The 21,531-nt window shown below is 44.0% G+C and overlaps 2 protein-coding genes and 1 non-coding gene across 10 annotated transcripts in view; 2 read left to right on the top strand and 1 right to left on the bottom strand.

The window, feature by feature from the left end:
* The window catches only part of PPIL3 (peptidylprolyl isomerase like 3), a 448,181-nt gene that overhangs the window by 270,066 nt on the left and 156,584 nt on the right, over positions 1–21,531 (bottom strand). The window lies entirely within an intron of this gene.
* Positions 1–21,531, top strand: part of CFLAR (CASP8 and FADD like apoptosis regulator) — a 57,181-nt gene that overhangs the window by 23,072 nt on the left and 12,578 nt on the right. For 7 of the 8 annotated variants that reach the window (XM_050750649.1, XM_050750647.1, XM_050750648.1 and 4 more), the window contains 4 exons: positions 5,182–5,236; positions 9,007–9,056; positions 9,754–9,835; positions 20,568–21,078. In XM_050750649.1, coding sequence (XP_050606606.1) covers positions 5,182–5,236; positions 9,007–9,056; positions 9,754–9,835; positions 20,568–21,078 — 698 coding nt within the window. Of the gene's footprint in view, positions 1–854; positions 1,083–5,181; positions 5,237–9,006; positions 9,057–9,753; positions 9,836–20,567; positions 21,079–21,531 lie in introns of those variants that run through there. The other variant, XM_050750654.1, reaches the window with a different exon arrangement.
* LOC126933255 (U7 small nuclear RNA) lies at positions 1,386–1,448 on the top strand. The gene has a single exon (XR_007718495.1). It is a non-coding gene; the product is annotated as a U7 small nuclear RNA (small nuclear RNA).

Below are 21,531 nucleotides of genomic sequence, written 5' to 3'. Positions count from 1 at the left end.
GAAAATGTAACTTTAAAAATAGAAATAGAGCCGGGCACGGTGGCTCAAGCCTGTAATCCCAGCACTTTGGGAGGCTGAGACGGGCGGATCACAAGGTCAGGAGATCGAGACCATCCTGGCTAACACGGTGAAACCCCGTCTCTACTAAAAATTACAAAAAAAAACTAGCCGGGCGAGGTGGCGGGCGCCTGTGGTCCCAGCTACTCCGGAGGCTGAGGCAGGAGAATGGCGTAAACCCGGGAGGCGGAGCTTGCAGTGAGCTGAGATCCGGCCACTGCACTCCAGCCTGGGTGACTGAGCCAGACTCAGTCTCAAAAAATAAATAAATAAATAAATAAAATAAAAAAAAATAAAAATAGAAATAGATGCACCATACCTATGGAAAAAATTTTTAAATGTACTACAAGAAGTTTTAAAAGTATATTTTTGCCCGGGTGCGGTGGCTCACGCGTGTAATCCCAGCACTTTGGGAGGCTGAGCCGGAAAGATCACCTGAAGTCAGGAGTTCGAGACTGGCCTGGCCAACATGGTGAAACTCCATCTCTACTAAAAATACAAAAATTAGCCAGGTGTGGTGGTGGGCGCCTGTAATCCCAGCTACTTGGGAGGCTGAGGCGGGAGAATCGCTTGAACCCAGGAGGCAGAGGTTGCAGTAGCCAGATCGCACCATTGCACTCCAGCCTGGGTGACAAAAGTAAAACTCTGCCTCAAAAAAAAAAAAATTTCTTCCTACCCCTATAATACTGACCTCCAATTATTTTTCCTAAAGACAGCTGTTGTGAACTAGTTCATTCTGTAACTATCGAGAGATAGTCTACACATATATTTCATTTTTGCTTTTTTCTCTTTTGCAGATGATAGCACCCTATGTCCATTGTCCTGACTTGTAAATTCTTGGAAATTGTTCCATATGATTAACATGGAACTGCCTCTACTTAATCATTATTTTGAACGATTAAATAGTTTCATTTTCTAAATGTGTTATAATGTGTTTAGCCCTTTCTTGTTGCTGTATGTTTAGATGCTTTCCAATCTTTTGTTACTACTAATAATGCTATAAAATAAATATCCTTGTACTACTTTGTGCATTTGCTTTTTTACTGAGCTAATTTTAATGATTTCAGCAAAAGTTATTTTGTTATTGAGTGATGAAACAAAAGATTTTTGAGGGTATTCACGAGCATAAGTATCACATAGTCACTTATGGTTGTTGTGTTCGTAGTACTTAGTACAAGGTATCAGAATTGTTCTTCAGTTAATCTTTTATCTTGAGAAGTTAAATCTTGGTGTAATCTTATCCTCATGTTCATATAAAGGTATGTGGAGTTTGTAGTGAGGACTTAGACCCAGGTACAGTTTCCTCGTTAAATTAGAAATGCTTTTGGCAGTGTTAACAGCTCTTTTAGAATTTGTCTAGCAGGCTTTTCAGTTTTTGCCAGAAAGCCCCTAAAAAAAAAAGAAGGAAAAAAAAATGCTTTTGTCTGGGTGTGGTGGCTCATGCCTGTAATCCCAGCACTCTGGGAGGCTGAGGCAGGCGGATTGCTTGAGCCTAGGAGTTCGAGACAAACCTGGGTAATATGTCAAAACCCCATTTCTTCCAAAAATACAAAAATTAGCTGGGCATGATGGTGTGCCTCTAGTCTCAGCTACTTGGGAGGCTGAGGCGGGAGAAATTGCTTGAACCTGGGAGGTTGAGGCTGTAGTGAGCTGTGAGTGTGCCACTGCACTCCAGCCTCAGTGACAGAGTGAGACAGAGTGTCTCTAAAAAGAAAAGAAAAAAAAAATGTATGTGTGTGTATATATATATATGTAAATGCTTTTGTAAAAGGATGTAATGAAAACATTAACCACTCTTGTAATATAAATGGTTTCATGGCGAATATGTCTGTAAGATACACTACTGAGCAGTATAATTTCAGAGCTAAAATGGATTTACGGATTATATTATCCAATCCCCTTAATGAACAAAATAAGGAAACTTAACCCTAAAGAACATTAAGCGATTTTGTACCTCTAACTACTAGCAGAGCTGGGCCCAGCCCATACTCCTTCCACTGCACTGTGATGTATATAATAAAGTGTATACTTGTCATGCCATAGCTTAGATATAGCGTACTTTTTGTTTATTTTGAGACGGAGTTTCATTCTTGTTGCCCAGGCTGGAGTGCAATGGCATGATCTCGGCTCACTGCAACCTCTGCCTCCTGGGTTCAAGCAATTCTCTGACCTCAGCCTCCCAAGTAGCTGGGATTACAGGCATGTGCCACCATGCCTGGGTAACTTTGTATTTTTAGTAGAGACAGGGTTTCACCATGTTGGTCAGGCTGGTCTTGAACTCCCAACCTCAGGTGATCTGCCCACCTCAGCCTCCCAAAGTGCTGGGATTACAGGCGTGAGCCACTGCGCTTGGCCTAGCGTACATTTTTTAAAAGAATGAAATGTGCTTTCTTTTGTCTTTCTGAGTCTCTGAAAGTAGATTTAGGATTCAGATCCAGGTTTCTGAGCTTTCTCTGCTATTGTCTGTCTAATATAAATTATATTGTCATTCTCAGTTGAAAACCTGTCATATTTTTACTATTGTGTTTCTATTTTGTAAATGAGGCATATTCATTGCTATGTAGCCTGTTGTGAGCCCATATGCTTTGCATATTAGTTTCTCCTTAAATTTTCTATATTTAATATGTCACCCTAAGGCTGGGCACGGTGGCTCACACCTGTAATCCCAGCACATTGGGAGGCCAAGGCAGGCGGATCACCTGAGGTTGGGAGTTCGAGACCAACATGGAGAAACCCTGTCTCTACTAAAAATACAAAATTATCTGTGTGTGGTGGTGCATGCCTATAATCCCAGCTACTTGGGAGGCTGAGGCAGGAGAATCACTTGAACCCGAGAGGCAGAGGTTGCGGTGAGCCGAGATTGTGTCATTGCACTCCAGTCTGGGCAACAAGAGTGAAACTCCATCTAAAAAAAAAGTGACCCTGATTATTCATTCATTAATTTAGTAAGCAGGCACTATGGCATATGAATGCAGTGACTTCCTTAAGAGGTTTAGGAGCTGAATACCTAGAAGTTAACTCATATGAGTCTGCAGAAGTGCTTCAGAAATTACTGTGTGATTAAATGCCACAGGATACCACAAGATATTATAGAATTAAGAAATTATGGCCAGGCGCGGTGGCTCACGCCTGTAATCCCAGCACTTTGGGAGGCTAAGGTGGGTGGATCATGAGGTCAGGAGTTCAAGACTAGCCTGGCCAAGGTGGTGAAACCTTGTGTCTACTAAAACTACAAAAATTAACCGGGCGCAGTGGCAGGCGCCGGTAATCCAAGCTACTCTGGAGGCTGAGGCAGGAGAATCACTTGAACCTGGGCGGCAGAGGTTGCAGGCGCCACTGCACTCCAGCCTGGGTGACCGGGTGAGACTGTCTCAAAAAAAAAAAAAAAAAAAAAAAAAAAAGAATTTAAAAATTATATGGCTACAATACAATGCTTTTAAAATCCATCTTTGATGTTACCTCTCTCTAATTGTATAAGTGAATACACATCTATGCACGGGGCCAGTTTCTATCTGATATGATCAGCCTTTGGCTAAGTTACTAATTATTAGTAAAAAAGGCAACTTACTTTTTTTTTTTTTTGAGACGGAGTCTCACTCTGTTGCCCAGGCTGGAGTGCAGTGGTGCGATCTCGGCTCACTGCAAGCTCCGCCTCCTGGGCTCACGCCATTCTCCTGCTTCAACCTCCCGAGTAGCTGGGACTACAGGCGCCGGCCACCACACCCGGCTAATTTTTTGTATTTTTAGTAGAGACGAGGTTTCCCCATGTTAATCAGGATGGTCTCGATCTCCTGACCTCGTGATCCGACAGCCGCGGCCTCCCAAAGTGCTGAGATTACAGGCGTGAGCCACTGCCCCCGGCCGGCAACTTACATGTTTTTAATTTAGAAACACAGACTTAGCTACTGACACAGCTTAACAGATAGTGTACTTCTCTCTTTTGGCTAGGTTAGCTTCAGAGAAGAACTGTCATTTGAAAGCTGAGTGTCTCAGATGGGTTGACAGCATGTGGTATGTGTATCTTACATAGGACCTATCGTCTGAGAAGAGAAAGGGTTGGTTTAATCTTTCATTCTCTGATTACTCTTATTCTAGCCCTTAGAAGTGGTTTATGAAGAATATTTGATTATCAAGAATCAGGACCATATGTTGCTTATGTGTAGCTAGGCAATGATAGAAAAGCAATAACTGGACATTTATGGTGTACTTCCGTGTGTTTGGCACTGTGCTGAGCGCTTTGTATGCATTAATCTTCATACGAAATCTGTAAGGTATCTATTATTATTATCCTCATTTAGCATATGAACAGACACACATACAGAAGTTAAATAACTTGCTCAAGATTACATAGCTAATAAGTGGCAGAATCAGGATTCCTAGCCAGGTCTGTCTGGGCTAGAAATCCGACTCTTAACCATGCTGTACTTTGCCCCATGTTGAAGGAACAGGTGGAATGTCAATCTCATGTTCTAACAGCTTATCCTAACCTGGAGCTATGCTAGCAACTATACTATACTGTAACATCAGCTTTTATTGGGCTGTTTTGAAACATTCTACTATGCTAGCTTAGCGTATTTTTATTTTATTATTTTTTTTTATGTTTGTGACAGAGTTTCACTTTTCACTCTCTTCGCCCAGGTTGGAGTGCAATGGCGCCATCTCAGCTCACTGCAACCTCTGCCTCCCTGGTTTAAGCGATTCTCCTGCCTCAGCCTCCTGAGAAGCTGGGATTACAGGGGCACCCACACCATGCCCAGCAAATTTTTGTATTTTTAGTAGAGGTGGGGTTTTACCATGTTGGCCAGGCTGGTCTGGTCTGGAACTCCTGACCTCAGATGATCCAACCACCTTGGCATCCCAAGGTGTTGGGATTATAGGTGTCAGCCACCACTCGTGGCCTATTTTCATTTTCTAAAAGCAGAATTTCCCTGTTCTTTGGTAATATGATATGGGATTTATGGAGTTAACAGCTCTTGCTGTTCTTTAGATAATTTAACTGTGGAGATGATATTTTTATTTTTTTCCTGGGTTAAGAATCCTATTGAGACATTTAAAGAGGTGTAATGTATAATGTACCTCTGAAATAACAAACAGGAAGTGTGACCTTATTCTTTGTATTTGAAGCTCCACAATGGGAGAAGTAAAGAACAAAGACTTAAGGAGCAACTTGGCACTCAACGTAAGACCACCTTTTTTTAATATTCATTCTTTATAAATGCTTGATAATTTTAGTACAACTGTTGCATTTTTAGAGTTGGCAATTTCCTTTATCTACATAATCTAAGTAAGCTCTCAAAATAAAAACCGGTTAAGCTCTTACGATGGACTCATTGGCATTTCTAGTTGTCTATTGAATTAGCTTATCTAAGTTTGAACACCATCATACTCCATCAGCTTCGTCATCTTGGCTATATTTTAAGAGATGTGATGTTTATAACTGAAATGGAATGGAGCTCTAACCAGGCCATGTTAAACATTCATCCAACCATGATAATGAACCATGTTAAACCAAATATCTAGCAGCAGGAAGAGGAAAGGTAAATAAGTTCTTGTCTTATAGCCCATTTAATAAATCTGGATATTCTACAGATGATATCCCCCCTTTCCTAACAAAGAAAGAAAACGTGCAATTTAAAGACAGGTCAATTTCAACCCGCATGATCTGTTTTCTCTCTTAAAACATTAGCACTTGATCCCATAGATCATTTTTTAAAAGATTACTTCTTTTTTTTTGTTTGGAGATGGAGTCTTACTCTGTCACCCAGGCTGGAGTGCAGTGGTGCCCTCTCGGCTCACTGCAGCCTCCACCTCCTGAGTTCAAGTAATTCTCATGCCTCAGCCTCCTGAGTAGCTGGGATTAAACGCATGCACCACCACACCCAGCTAATTTTTTTTTTTTTTTTTTTTTGAGACGGAGTCTGGCTCCGTCGCCCAGGCTGGAGTGCAGTGGCTGGATCTCAGCTCACTGCAAGCTCCGCCTCCCGGGTTTGCGCCATTCTCCTGCCTCAGCCTCCCGAGTAGCTGGGACTACAGGCGCCCGCCACCTCGCCCGGCTGTTTTTTTGTATTTTTTAGTAGAGACGGGGTTTCACTGTGTTAGCCAGGATGGTCTCCATCTCCTGACCTCGTGATCCGCCCGTCTCGGCCTCCCAAAGTGCTGGGATTACAGGCTTGAGCCACCGCGCCCGGCCTTTTTTTTTTTTTTTTTTTTTTGAGACACAGTCTCGCTCTGTCACTCAGGCTGGCGTGCAGTGGTACGATCTCGGCTCACTGCAGCCTCTGCCTCCTGGGTTCAGGTGATTCTTATGCCTCAGCCTCCGAGTAGCTGGGATTACAGGCTTGCGCCACCACACCCAGATTATTTTTGTGTTTTTAGTAGAGATAGGGTTTCACTCTGTTGCCCAGGCTGGTCTCAAACTTCTGACTTCAGGTGATACACACGCCTTGGCCTCCCAAAGTGCTGGGATTACAGGGATGAGCCACGGCACCCAGCCTAATTTTTGTATTTTTAGCAGAGACAACATTTCACCATGTTGGTCAGGCTGGTCTCAAACTGCTGACCTCAAGTAATCCACCTGCCTTGCCCTCCCAAAGTGCTGGGATTACAGGCGTGAGCCACTGTACCCAGCAAAAGTTTACTTCTTTTGCTTGAGTCCTCCTTGAAGTGAGAGCTGAGACTCTGTCTTACACTGATGAAGCACATGGTTGTGGTTCCGAACTCTAGGAAGCAGGGATTGATGGGCTGCGATGGAGGGCTTCAGTCTTATCCAAGGGGCTTGGAATCTGTCCTGTGTGTGGTGGGACATCATGAATGTTTTGAGTAGGGCAGTGGCCTAATAGAAGCCCTCTTTGTGTGTCAGTCCCCTTACGGATACGTTATGACTCAGTCTTTGTGCTGTGTGTACCTGAAAACTTATTTTGGCCTGGATTAGTCAGATGGTGTAGCTCATGCCTGTCATTCTCTACCTGATACTGTGCTTTTCAGCAAAAACTACTGAGAAGCTAATTAATTCCTGAAATAACAGCATGTTTCTTAAAACACTGGTGAGGTGATGAGAATTAGTATTCCGAAGGCTGTTTAAAGGGAAAATAGGAGACCTAGTAGATTTGCATAGGAATTAATCCCAATATCCCTGTGATCCTATTAGGAGAGCTGCTTACTTGTTCTTGCTTGGACTTGGTTTATTTGCTAATAAAGAAAAAGGTTTCTGGGCTGGACATGGTAGCTTATGCCTGTAGTCCCAACACTTTGAGAGGTCGAGGTGGGTGGATCACCTGAGGTCAGCAGTTCGAGACCAACCTGGGCAACATGGTGAAACCCCGTCTCTACTAAAAATACAAAAATTATCTGGGCGTGGTGGTGCACGCCTGTAGTCCCAGATACTCAGGAGGCTGAGGCAGGAGAATTGATTGAACCTGGGAGGTGCAGGTTGCAGTGAGCCAAGATCTTGCCACTGCACTCTAGCCTGGGTGACAGAGCAAGACTCTGTCCCCCCCCAAAAGCTTTCTAATAACTTGGACTTAATTTAATAGAGGTTTAAAATGGTCAGCCAGGCATGGTGGCTAACACCTGTAATCCCAACACTTTGGGAGGCCAAGGTGGGTGGATCACGAGGTCAGGAGTTCGAGACCAGCCTGACCAACGTGGTGAAACCCCGTCTCTACTGAAAATATAAAAATTAACCAGGTGTGGTGGCACGCACCTGTAATTCCAGCTACTCAGGAGGCTGAGGCAGGAGAATCGCTTCAACCCGGGAGGCAGAGATTGCAGTGAGCCGAGATCGTGCCATTGCACTCCAGCCAGGATGACAGAGTGAGATTCCATCCAAATAAATAATAATAATCAAGCCAAATATTTATATTAATTTGGACTTCCAAATAAATTTCAACTATTCAGCCATCATTGAATTTGATGAGGATTGTGATAACTTCAATTTAGTAAGTTCTTGCTAAATGCCTTAAACTGAGATAGGTATATCACATAGATTATTTTGTGGGTTTTCTTTGTTTGTTCTGTTAATATATAATTGCTAAAATACAAAAAATATAAAGTGAAATTTCCTCTTTCAAGTATCAGAGATAGCTGCTATTAATGTTTGATTTTTATACCTCTAGATTCTTTTATATTTAAGCATATATTAATACATGTGTAAGTATATGTACACAAATAGATATTTTTAAGTACACAGAATCAATATTATACATATTATTTAATAATCCATTTTTCACTTAATATATCCTGTGTATCTTTTTTTAAAATTTATTATTATTATTTTTTGAGACAGAGTCTCACTCTGTTGCCCAGGTTGGAGTGCAGTGGCACCATTTTGGCTCAAAACTGGTCGTTCATTCACCTCCCTGACCTAATCAAGTCATTTTTTTCTAGCAAATTAGCTTTAGGCTCATCTGCATTTGCCAGGCTCACTGCCCCCGTTGTCACTGTCTTGCCATTGACATTTTATTTTATGATCTCCCAGTATCACTGGACTATGAAAACAGTGCCATCTGTTTTATAGCTAGCAAACACATATAAGCTTTCCCTGCTCTGCACTCTCTAAGGCTGTTCCCTTTAGGTATTGTCAACAGTTTGAGCACATATAGGAAAGCTATCAGTGTTGTTGGGTGGTGAGATTATTAGATTCTCCTATCAAGTTAAAAACTCACCAGCCACCTGTTCCTCACCTAGAGTGAGGTAGGGGAGAGCCTTCTTCACTTGCTGTTTAAGCAACTTTTCCAGATAGCCCCTGGTAGCACTGGGACTTGTGTTTTCTTATGTCACTTTCTTCAATGTGAGGTTGGAACCTCAGGGCCAAGTATAGCTGGGGAAAGAAGAGATAATTGAAGAAAATAGGAAGGGAGAACAGTTGTGATACAAAGAAACTAAGCCAGTGTGGGGGTGGATTTAGCTCTCCTTCAGCTTTGTAAATGATCTCTCTCTCTCATCCCCCAGAGGAACCAGTGAAGACATCCATTCAGGAATCAGAAGCTTTTTTGCCTCAGGTACAGAATAAATGGTCTGATTTGGTATTATATGTACATAGCTGTGGAGAACCCTGACTTCTTTAAAAATATCTGTCCATTAAGAATTCTTTGAGACAATGGGAGGCTGAGAGTGGTGTTCTGTGAACTTCCATACAAGGGAACTCTGAATAACAAAGAGAAAGTTGTTAAAGGGAGGATTGCATTAGTGAACTTTGGAATGCAGGGAAGTTCCAAAGTAGCACCCCTTGTCTCGACTCAGTGACTGCTGAACATGTAAGTCAGCAGTGATACTTCCCTGAACTTTGACTTGTTCTGGCTTTTTATTAGGTTGACACTTCTTTGTAAGCAGAAGCAATAGAAGGGCTCCCTTTGTACTTGGGAAGATACCACTTATATAACTTCAGGTTACTGTGGAGACAAATGACTCATGTTTTCTCTGTTTTTCAAATTATCTTTATTCCACAAAGCCAATAAAGAGACTGGGATTTTCATTAAAATTAAATAAAAATAAAATAATTTGTCTTGAGCACATTACCCTAATAGAGGAAAAATTTGATATTAATGGGAAACATTTGCCATAATGGGAAACTTCAGGCTGTCTGTTGAGTGATTTACCTGTCAAAGGAAATCCAAAAGAAGAGATGGTATATGAGTGGAACCTCATAGAAAGAGAGCAATATCCAGAGTCTTTAGCAATTCTTGCCTTCCTTTCCAGAGCATACCTGAAGAGAGATACAAGATGAAGAGCAAGCCCCTAGGAATCTGCCTGATAATCGATTGCATTGGCAATGAGACAGGTAGGTGTGGAAGCTGCAGATTAACCGGTGCCCTCAGATTGAGATCATGGCACAGGCAAGCTGTATTCATTAGAGTGATCAGCACCAGTTGCCATGACAAACCAGTTCAATAATCTGTGCTTCAGGCTGGGTGTGGTTGCTCATGCCTGGAATTCCAGCATTTTGTGAGGCTGAGATGGGAGGATCGCTTGAGCCCAGTTAAAAATTAGCTAGTGTGGCCGGGCGCGGTGGCTCACGCCTGTAATCCCAGCACTTTGGGAGGCCGAGGCGGGCGGATCACAAGGTCAGGAGATCGAGACCATTCTGGCTAACACGGTGAAACCCTGTCTCTACTAAAAAAAAAATACAAAAAATTAGCCGGGTGTGGTGGCGGGCACCTGTAGTCCCAGCTACTCGGGAGGCTGAGGCGGGAGAATGGCGTGAACCCGGGAGGCGGAGCTTGCAGTGAGCCCAGACTGCGCCACTGCACTCCAGCCTGGGTGACAGAGCGAGACTCCATCTCCAAAAAAAAAAAAAAAAAAAAAAGAAAAATTAGCTAGTGTGGACCAGGCACGGTGGCTCACACTTGTAATCCCAGCACTTTGGGAGGTGGACGTGGGTGGATCATGAGGTCAGGAGTTCAAGACCAGCCTGGCCAAAATGGTGAAACCCCGTCTCTACTAAAAATACAAAAATTAGCTGAGCATGGTGGCGCACGCCTGTAGTCCCAGCTACTTGGGAGGCTGAGACAGAAGAATTGTTTGAACCTGGGAAGCAGAGGTTGCAGTGAGCCGAGATTGCACCACTGCACTCCATCGTGGGTGACAGAGTGAGATTCTGTCTTAAAAAAAAAAAAACGTTAGCTGGTGTGGTGGTGCACACTTGTAGTCCCAGCTACACAGGAGGCTGAAGCAGGAGGATCACTTGAACCTAAGGAAGTCAAGGCTGCAGTGAGCCAGGATTGTGCCACAGCACTCCAGCATGAGTGATAGAGCAAGACCCTGTCTCAAAAAAAGAAAAAATGAATATGTGGTTCAACATAACAGAGACTTGTTTCTCATTCATGTTACAGGCTAGTGTGGATCGGGCCGGGGGGGTCTTTGTTCATGTGGCCATTCAGTGGCTCCATCATCTTCTGAGGTCTTTGGTTTTCTGCAGAGTCCTTTGTATCTGGCTAGCAGATAAGGGAAGAGAGAATGTGTGGAAGATCTTATAAGAGATTTTAGGGACCAGGCCTAAAAGTGATAATATGCATCATTTTTACCTCATTAGATTGGTCAGAACTCAGTCATGTGGCTCCATCTAACTGTAGTAGACATGGAGAAATTAGTCTAGCTGCGTGTCAGGAGGAAAATGAAATGGATTTGGGGAACACGTAATAGTGTCTCTGACACAAAGACATCATTTACGGTAGTTGGTGAGCTTCAGTCTTGCCTTTTCATTTGGATGCTATAGCAGGGAGGAGTCCTGGAACCCAGAGGGACATTAATATTAATGGAAGGCATTCTGGCTTCACATACTATCTATCACATGCCCCATCATTTCACCTAGATAGATGACAAAAACTTTCCTGGGAACATTAAAGACATGATAAATGTGAGCTCACTTACAGAGCTTTGGATATTTTCTGAGCAATGTGTCAGTTCTGCTATCCTTTGCTTTGGTTGTTGGCCTCAGTCTCTTCTATCTGTGAGTCACCATTGCTTTTGCTCAGTTGTTGTTGGATGTCTGACTCAAACTGAATCACTGGTGCTGCATCAAAAGAGAATGAGAAGAGCATAGATAAGTGGAATGACTTTCTGTTTAATTATTTAGCTCTTCCTTAAGAGGATCGATCATTATATTTCCAGTTTTAGAGCTTCTCAACATTCTCTTCAAATGAGTCAGAACTATCTTTTAGGCTCACTTAAAATGTTACCATGGGGAGTTTTATAGGAAGAGAGGTTAAGAGAAGGTCAAATATAAGACTAAATTTTCCAGGATTTCAGATGTGATCCTGCTTGGTCATGTCCTATTTTTGGTTAGATGTGAGAAAGATAAATGTCTTCTGCTTTTTAGCCATTAGTACCCATATAAGAATGAGAAAATATTTTCTTAATGAGTCACTTCCTGTTTTAAGAGATTATGTAATTGTCCTGTACTTCTGGTTTTGGTCAGTGTTATTTCATTCATCAGCAGATGTTGTACATATATCTGTTGTACGAAGAGAATCATAAAAAAAAAAAAAAAAGCCATGACCTGCTGTGAATTGAAAAACCAAGTTTTTTGGCTAAAACTCAATGTCTGTGCTTGCTTCTGTTGCTGGGTTGTGGGCCTCTTGTGGGCAGGGGCTGAATGTATATTCGTATTTTTCTGCATTATAGGAGCATGATCAGAGTTGAGAAATGGAATATGACAGTGTGGGTTTGAATCATGGCTATGCCATGTTCTGGCTTGTGACCTTGGGCAATGTCCCTGGCCTCTTTATTTTTTTTTATTTTTTATTTTTTTCTTTCTTGAGAGAGAGTCTCACTCTTTTTGCCCACACTGAAGTGCAGTGATGTGATCTTGGCTCACTGCAACCTCTTCCTCCTGGGTTCAAGCAATTCTCCTGCCTCAGCCTCCTGAATACATCCCTCCTGGGATTACAGGCGTGTGCCACCATGCCCGGCTTCTAATTTTTTTTTAATTTAAATTTTATTTTTATTTTTCCTGTAATGCTGAGTTCTCGGCCTCCTTAAGTCCCAGTCTTTCTTTTGTAAAGTGGGTTAATAATGGACCTACCTCACAGGGAGGTTGGGCAGAATGAATGAGTTCATACTTGGAAAGGGCTTAGAATAGTGCCTGGCACAGTATGAGCCTGTACTAGATGCCAACTTGCATTATTTCCTCATTTGCTTGTTTAATTCTAGCCATAAACCACCTAAGCAAGAGCTCACCATGGCTCTTTGCACTTGGTACATAGGATCTGATCTCAGACAAGTGAGAGACCAGGGCACTGAGGCCTGCTCTAGGCCCAAGGGGATGCATGAGTGGGATACATCCCCGTAGGCTGTGGTGCACTGGAATGGAGGCCATAACCTGAGAGGGGACAACTTCTTGGATAAACACTCAAGTGGAAAGCTGAGCACAACACTCCTACCAGTCACAGTCTGAATGGGCTTGGCAAAGGAGAATCTAAGTACAAAGTACAGGAGGGCAGAGACCTGATAAGAGAGAAAGATGGAAGAGGACTGTAGAATTGGAGGCAGATCCTGGGGCATCATGCTTTTGGCTGCAGGTATGAGTAGGTATTGGTGTTGACTGCATTAGTACATCTGTTTCCTGCCCCATGGCTGCTGATGTGTCTGTATATGAGCTCCAAGAATCAGAATGGCAACTCTAGACAGCAGGTCCCTCCTGGTCGGACGTAGTCCTTTAAAGTTCAACATCTTGGTGGTATATTGCTGGACAAGAGTAGGCCTAGGCCATTTGAGGGTACCCTGGATGCTCAGTGCTGCCTTTCCCCCTGAGAATCAGGGTGATTTGACTCAAGCCTTCCCTGCCTCTGGGAACAAAATCAATAATTGGGCTTGAGGCCTCTTATAAACCCCCCTGGGCTCAGGTGGCTAATTAGCAGGTAAGAAACAAGGCAGCACACTTTTATTCTTCTTGTGCTATGGTTTTCATCAGCTGCGAGGTCACGAATCCACTTACATGCACAGACTCAGAGCAGCAGGAGAACATTAATTATTATGAAGTGGAAAGGCACAGTCTCCTCTCCTCACATCATCTCTCTAGGCCTCCAGCTCTTCATTTTCCTCCTCCCCTCCTGGTGATTTGTCACTGAAGATTCTAGGCCCAGAATCCTGCCTTGGTTGAAAATGGTTGTTATTAGTGCAGCACCCTTCATCTCTTTTCATCTAATCTGCAGTTAGGGGGCTTCATCTAGAGTAATTATGTGGATTTCTTCTGTCTAGTTAACTTTGCCACCTGGTTAACATTGAACACTTGGGAGGAGTGCAGGAGTCCTACAAGCGGGTAAGGTAATTGCCAGCTGAAATAAGGGCTCTGAAAGAAACAAACAGGAACATGATAGGACTAACCTGGGCATAGCTGTGCTCAGAGTACATAATTTATTAAAAATCTACTACGTGCCAGGTATTATGCTAATTGTTTTACATAGATTCGTGCCTAATCCTCATAAATACCATAATATAGGTGCTGTTCTCTCCATTAAATTTTTTTTTGTTCTACTTAGAACTAATTTACTAGGAATATTCTTTCTGTGTTCTCTTCTTTTCTTTTCTTTTTTTTTGAGACGGAGTCTTGCTCTGTTGTCAGACTAGAGTTCAGTGGTGCAGTCTCGGCTCACTGCAACCTCTCCCTCCCAAGTTCAAGCGATTCTCCTGCCTCAGCCTACCGAGTAGCTGGTATTACAGGCATGTGCCACCACGCCCAGCTAATTTTTCTTTTTCCTTTTTTTTAAATTTATTTTTAAGACGGAGTTTCATTCATGTTGCCCAGGCTGGAGTGCAATGGCGCGATCTCAGCTCACCGCAACTGCCGCCTCCCAGATTCAAGCGATTCTCCTGCCTCAGCCTCCTGAGTAGCTGGGATTACAGGCTCATGCCACCATGCCCGGCTAATTTCGTATTTTTAGTAGAGACGAGGTTTCACCATGTTGGCCAGGCTGGTTTCGATCTCCTGACCTCATGATCCGCCCACCTCAGCTTCCCAAAGTGCTGGGATTACAGGCGTGAGCCACCGCTCCCGGCCTATTCGCTCTCTTTTCAAGGTGAGGAAGCTAAGCAGTGAACTACACTCCTACCTTCTCTAGTACTGATTGAGCTGGGATCAAAAGCTGGACTCCAAAGCCTATGCTTTTAATTACTTTGCCTCAATATAATTTCCATGAAGGTGGGGGAGTTTATCCATCCCTCTTACTATGGGTCTCCAGTACCTGGAACAATCCCTGGTACCTAGGTGTTCAATAAATATTTGTTGGGTGAATGAATGAAGGAATAAGCTCTCCCAGTGTCAGTGTGTTTATAAAAGCCAATCCTTTTTATCTTTAGAGTTTAGCAGACTCTCTTCTACCTGTCTTCACTTCTGTCCTCAAAAAACCAGACTTTTATCCAGAGAGCATGCACGTCTCCCAAGTATTTATAGCTTTATTTCTTTGTCCAGTAAATGTTTGTTGAGGGCCTACTATGTGCAAAGCACCATGCTTGGCCCTGTGTGAAGCAAATATTAAGGCAATGAGGTGGAATCCGTTCTCAGAGCTGTGTTGTGCATGAAATAAGGTTATTCTTTGGTAGTTCATTCTTGAGAAGAATCCTTATGGAGTTCAGTAACCTCTTCTTGAGGCAGAAGTAAATGCTTAGGGATTTGGGGGCTAATTATCTCAGTTTGGTAGAATTGAAAAATAAGTCTTTGGTGTTGTGTCATCTGTGTCAGTGATAGCAAAGCTGGATCTGTGCTAGGCCCTGGTGGGTCATCTTTAAACACTGGACTTTTTAATTCTGTTGGGAATATAGAAGCAAACGTCTCACATCTCCGACAGATGGGCTTTACGGCTTGGCCTGAAGCTCTGGTTGTTTTTAAGTCCCCTGAATAAAAATAAAAGACGATGTTTGCAAATTTTAAGAGGAAGTTTTTTTTGTTTTTGTTTTTGTTTTGAGACAGAGTCTCGCTCTGTTGCCCAGGCTGCAGGAGTGCAATGGCGTTATCTTGGCTCATTGTAACCTGTCTTCCGGGTTCAAGCGATTCTCCACCTCAGCCTCATGAGTAGTTGGGATTACAGGTACCCGCCATCATGCCCGGCTAACTTTTGTATTTTTGTAGAGACAGGGTTCACCATGTTGGACAGGCTGGTCTTGAACTCCTGACCTCAGGTGATCCACCCGCCTCGGCCTCCCAAAGTGCTGGGATTACAGGGATGAGCCATCGCACCTGGCCAAGAGGAAGTATTTTTTTTTCTACCCTGTTCTTTCTGAAAAGCTTGAACATTTTTCTGTACTTTCCTTTTCTTTTTTGAGACAGGGTCTTGCTCTATCACCCAGAATGGAGCACAGTGAAACAATCACAGCTCACTGCGGCCTTAACCTCGCAGGCTCAAGCAATCCTCTCACCTCACCCTCCCAAGTAGCTGGAACTACACACAGGCACCACCACAGCCATCTAATTTTTAAAATATTCTGTAGAGACAGGGTTTCACTATATTGTCCAGACTGGTCTCAAACTTCTGGGCTCGAGCAATCCTGCCACTTCAGCCTCCTGAGTCCCTAGTACTACAGGCACATGCTAACATGTCTGGCTAACTTATTTTTGTTTTTTGTAGAGACAGGGTTTTTTGCTGTATTGCCCAGGGCGGTCTTGAACTCCTGACTTCAAGTGATCTTCCTGCCTTGGCCTCCCAAATCACGGGATTATGGTCATGAGCCACCACGTAATCTTTGTTTTATGTGCATTTATAAGCTTTGCTTCCCCAACAAGATTATAAGCTCTTTGATTTAAGTACATCATGTATTTGATATGTATTCTCTTGTCCAAGTATTTCTGTAGGCGATAAGGGGAACTTTGTAAAACAAGAGTTTTCTGGTCAAGTAAATTTGAGAAGTGCTGCCTAATCTCTTCCCCCTCAGATATTTGCAATGCATATTGACCTATTAAAGGCTCTGAGAATTCTTCCTGCGAATAAACCTATTTTAGCCTTGTCCACCTTACATTTCCCAAACACATTTGACCTCAGAACTCCCTTTTTCACTAAGAATGTTTTGCCCATCTTATGTTTTGCCCATGTGCTCTATAGCAATTAACACTGGGCTTATTAAAGGTACACAGTAAGTGATTGTAAATTAACCGGTGAAGCATTCCCTCATTCTCGTTTATTTTATACATTTATTTAATGAAGCCCTTTTCATAGAAATTGTCAAGATAAATGCACCCTCATTTAGATCAAAACAAATTCTAAATTAATGAAGTCATGACATTTTACTGTATTTTGGTTTTTTTGGTTTATCTGTGAAGTCCTCAAACCTGTGAGTAGTGCTGACCCTGACCTTGAATGAACAGCCCTGTACTAACTGCAAGGCCAGAAGAACCCCCACCCTTCCCCTCTCTACCTCCCCCATATCATTTCAAGAAGTTCTAAAGAACCGTTGGAATTTTTGGAGATCAGACTGGGTTGGGTGTGGGTTTTCCAGGGTGGGTTCTAGAAGGAGAAGTGGGACTTCTGTAGTTTGTTGAAGTTTTATTTTCCAAACCCAGCCCCCAAGTTTTTCTTCCTCTATTTATGTGCAAGGACAAAACAGTTACTGTTCTGCCTACATAGGACTTGGACTTTGTCCGCTCTGAGCCCATTTTAGTTCAGAATATAGAGACCTCCCTCCAGGTCCTAAGAGAGAGATTCCATGAGAGATGTGCAACACCATAAGATTGGTGATTTGTACTTTGAAATGGCTTCCTTTGTTTCCTTTAAAGTCAATATCTTATATCTGAATAAACACAGTTTGCAAAGCATCTTTACAGAAATCTCACTGGATCCTCACGGTCACCTTTTTCACCTTTTTTTTGAGACAGAGTCTCACTCTTTCACCCAGGCTGGAGTGCAGTGGGGCGATCTTGGCTCCTCCACTTTCTGGGCTCAAGTGATCCTCCTCAGCCTCCCAAGTAGCTGGGACCACAGATGCGTGCCACCATGCCTGGCCAATTTTTGTATTTTTGGTAGAGATGGGGTTTCGCCATGTTGCCCAGGCTGGTCTTGAACTCTGTAGCTCAAGTGATCCACCCGCCTTGCCTCCCAAAGTGCTGGGACTACAGGTATGAACCACCGTACCCTGCCCTCACAGTCACCTTTTGAAGAACCTCCTGCTCAAGAGTTCCTCCTGCCTCAGCCTCCTGAGTAGCTGTGATGACTACAGGCATGCACTACCATGCCTGGCTAATTTTTTATTTTTTGTAGAGATGGGATTTCCCTGTGACTCCCAGGGTGGTCTCAAACTCCTGAGCTCAAGCCATCCTCCCACCTTGGCCTCCCAAAGTGCTGGGATTATACGTGTGAGCCACTGCACCTGGCCAAGCATTCATTTTAATCCTGTTTTATAGATGAATAAACTGGGGCTGACTCAAACTGACTCAGTCACACTGTCATTACCTTTTTGATCCTGTACATTAGACTGGGCTGTGTGCGTGTTCTTGCTGGCTCAATAAAGTTGCAAGTGCCAGCTAACAACCCTTCCCACTCCACCTCACCATCTCATAGAGGAAAATTGTGACATTAATGGGAAATGTCAGTGGTGATGTCTTCAGGCTGGGCCTATGGAGTGACTGCCTTGTCACACATTTAAGCAATGCTCTGTCTTGTCTGAGGCTCAGACCTGCTGTTCTTTTTGGCATTTGGGACCTGCATGGTTTTTGGCTTCACCTCCAGCTTTAGCTATTTTTCTTCTGTTCTTTTAGGTAAGGATTTTCTGCCCCAGACCTCAGATTCCCATTCCCTTCCTAGCTTGTCTGCTGTTGTAGCCCAGTCCTCTTCCAAGACCATGCAAGATTCAGACCCTAGTAAGAGGAGATGGAGGAACTAGGACTTAAACCCACATCTTGTGATTGCAAGGCTGGTTCCTCTTTTGCCCTGCACCACGCGACTGTCTGCTGACGGTCATGTGACAGGGGCTTCCCCAGCCAGAACCTCCAGGGAGCACAAATAAAGGAAAGAGCTGGAAGGCACAGTATAGCATTTGTTCTGTCCAAGCGTCACATATCAGCATGGGAAGGGAGAACGAGGTGAAGCTTTCTTTCAAGGACTTTGATAAGGAAGGACATTTATCAGTGAAGAGAGGTTTTGAGGGAAGTGAACCAATCTTGAGATAAGTAAACAAAAGAGCTTTGAGTCTGGTGTTTCCCTGTTTGCTTCTGCCCCCTGGGGGAACAAATACTCTATGATTAGAGACGTGTAAGTCCTTTGGAATAGAATAGCAGTGATGGAACTGGAGTCCTAGTCCAGGTTCTCTCCTTGTTCAGCCTGGATTCAGTACTGGGTATTGAAACTCGCCTGCACCCTCAGAGGAGATGACTAGGGGACAGTGCGTCCAGGCCTCTTCTACCACACAGTTTCCTTTTTTTATAAAGCGCATACACATTTAAAATTTAATGATACTCCCAAATTGCTCTTCAAAAAGGCTGTACAAAATTACAGTCCTGATAACAGCTGCCCAGAGATCCTGTGAAGGCATTTACCCTCATTATTATTATTATTATTATTATTATTATTATTAGAGACGGAGTCCTGCTCTGTCGCCCAGGGTGGAGTACAGTGGCACAGTGTTCGCTCACTGCAACCTCTGCCTCCCGGGTTCAAGCGATTCTCCTGTCTCAGCCTCCCAAGTAGCTGGGATTACAGGTGAGCACCACCACGCCTGACTAATTTTTGTATTTTTAGTAGAGACAGGGTTTCACCATGTTGACGAGACTGGTCTCGAGCTCCTGACCTCAGGTGATCTGCCCGCCTTGGCCTCCCAAAGTGCTAGGATTACAGGCGTGAGCCACTGGGCCTGGCTGCCCTCACTGTTTAATGGGTTATTTGCAACCTGTGAATCATGTCTCCTATTTCCTTGTTAATGATGCTGATTGATTATAGACTTAGAAATATCAGCACTTCCTTTGTATCTCTTCATTATTACATGATACAATAATTCATTTTCTTTTTTTTTTTGAGACAGAGTCTCACTCTGTTGCCCAGGCTGGAGTGTAGTGTTGCAATGTTGTCTCACTGCAACCTCCACCTCCCGGGTTCAAGCGATTCTCCTGCCTCAGCCTCCTGAGTAGCTAGGACTACAGGGGCGTGCCACTACACCTGACTAATTTTTGTATTTTTAGTAGAGACGGGGTTTCGCCATTTTGGCCAGGCTGGGCTTGAACTCCTGACCTTAGGTGATCTGCCCGCCTCAGCCTCCCAAAGTGCTGGGATTACAGGTGTGAGCCACTGAGCCCAGCCAATGATTCGTTGTTTAATCCTTAGTTGTGGGCCAAGCAAAGGAGAAAAGTAAGAAGCCTTTTCCTTTTACTGATAGGAAAGGTCAAAGGACTTACCTAGTGAATTATTTACCTAAAAATGTATACAAATCACTCCAAAATTTAGTGGCAAAAACAACAGTACTAATTTAATTATATCTTCACCTGTGGGTGAGGAATGTAGGAGCAGCTTAGCTGGGCTGTTCTGGCCCAGAGTCTAGTGAAGTTGTGGTCAGTTGTCAGCTGGGTCATCTGAATGCTTGATTGGGATTGGAGGATCCACTTCTAAGGTGGTCACTCACATGACTGGGAAGTTGGTGCTAGCTGTTGGCGGGAAGCCTGTTCTTCATGTGGGCCTCTCTGAGGGACTGCCTGAGTACTTTCATGATGTGGTGGTGGGCTTCCCCCAGAGTGAGCCACTCAGAAGAGAGAAAGATTGTGAGGTCTGGACTTCAGTAAGAAGGTCGTTGAAGAAAGAAAGGTTTTGTCCTCCCCTTGGTTTGATTGGACTAGAGTGGGCTCAGTCTGTGCCTGTGGCTGGCATCAGGCAGGAACAGTGGTATAGCAGGGTATAGACCATATTTAGGGACCTAAAGTCACATCTTTCATGATTCAGATGGTTCCTGTTCCAACTGCCCAGGACTTGAGCCTGTCAAAATATGACACAAAAGCAGAAGCTTTTCATAATGGAGATTAGACCATGGCTAGGATTCCTACCCAGTCCTCTTGAGCTCTCCTCACTCCAGTGTTGTTTTACATGTTTGTTTTGTGTTTTCCCCAGAGCTTCTTCAAGACACCTTCACTTCCCTGGGCTATGAAGTCCAGAAATTCTTGCATCTCAGTGTGAATGGTATATCCCAGATTCTTGGCCAATTTGCCTGTATGCCTGAGCACCACGACTACGATAGCTTTGTATGTGTCCTGGTGAGCCGAGGAGGCTCGCAGAGCTTGTATGGTGTGGATCAGACTCACTCAGGACTCCCCCTGCATCACATCAGGAGGATGTTCATGGGAGATTCATGCCCTTATCTAGCAGGGAAGCCAAAGGTGTTTTTTATTCAGAACTATGTAGTGTCAGAGGGCCAGCTGGAGGACAGCAGCCTCTTGGAGGTGGATGGGCCAGCAATGAAGAATGTGGAATTCAAGGCTCAGCAGCGAGGGCTGAGCACAGTTCACCGAGAAGCTGACTTCTTCTGGAGCCTGTGCACTGCGGATGTGTCCCTGCTGGAGCGGTCCTGCAGCTCACCGTCCCTGTACCTGCAGTGCCTCTCCCAGAAACTGAGACAAGAAAGGTGAGCCCCCAGGAGGTGGTCAGTTCTGGACCACCTGCTTATTTTTGTGCCGCAGGATAGGAATTACCACTGTGCCACGTTTGCTGCCCTTCTCTTCTGGGAGGAAAAGAGATTTTCCCTCCTGCTTTGGGGTTGCCGTAGGACTATAGTATAGACCCGGCACGATTTTTTTTTTTTTTTTTTTGAGAGGGAGTCTGGCTCTGTCGCCCAGGCTGGAGTGCAGTGGCCGGATCTCAGCTCACTGCAAGCTCCGCCTCCCGGGTTTACGCCATTCTCCTGCCTCAGCCTCCCGAGTAGCTGGGACTGCAGGCGCCCGCCACCTCGCCCAGCTAGTTTTTTTTTGTATTTTTTAGTAGAGATAGGGTTTCACCGTGTTAGCCAGGATGGTCTTGATCTCCTGACCTCGTGATCCGCCCGTCTCGGCCTCCCAAAGTGCTGGGATTACAGGCTTGA

Source organism: Macaca thibetana, chromosome 12, assembly GCF_024542745.1.
Source record: "Macaca thibetana thibetana isolate TM-01 chromosome 12, ASM2454274v1, whole genome shotgun sequence".
Lineage (NCBI taxonomy): Eukaryota > Metazoa > Chordata > Mammalia > Primates > Cercopithecidae > Macaca > Macaca thibetana.
This window is presented reverse-complemented; position numbering and strand designations above follow the sequence as displayed.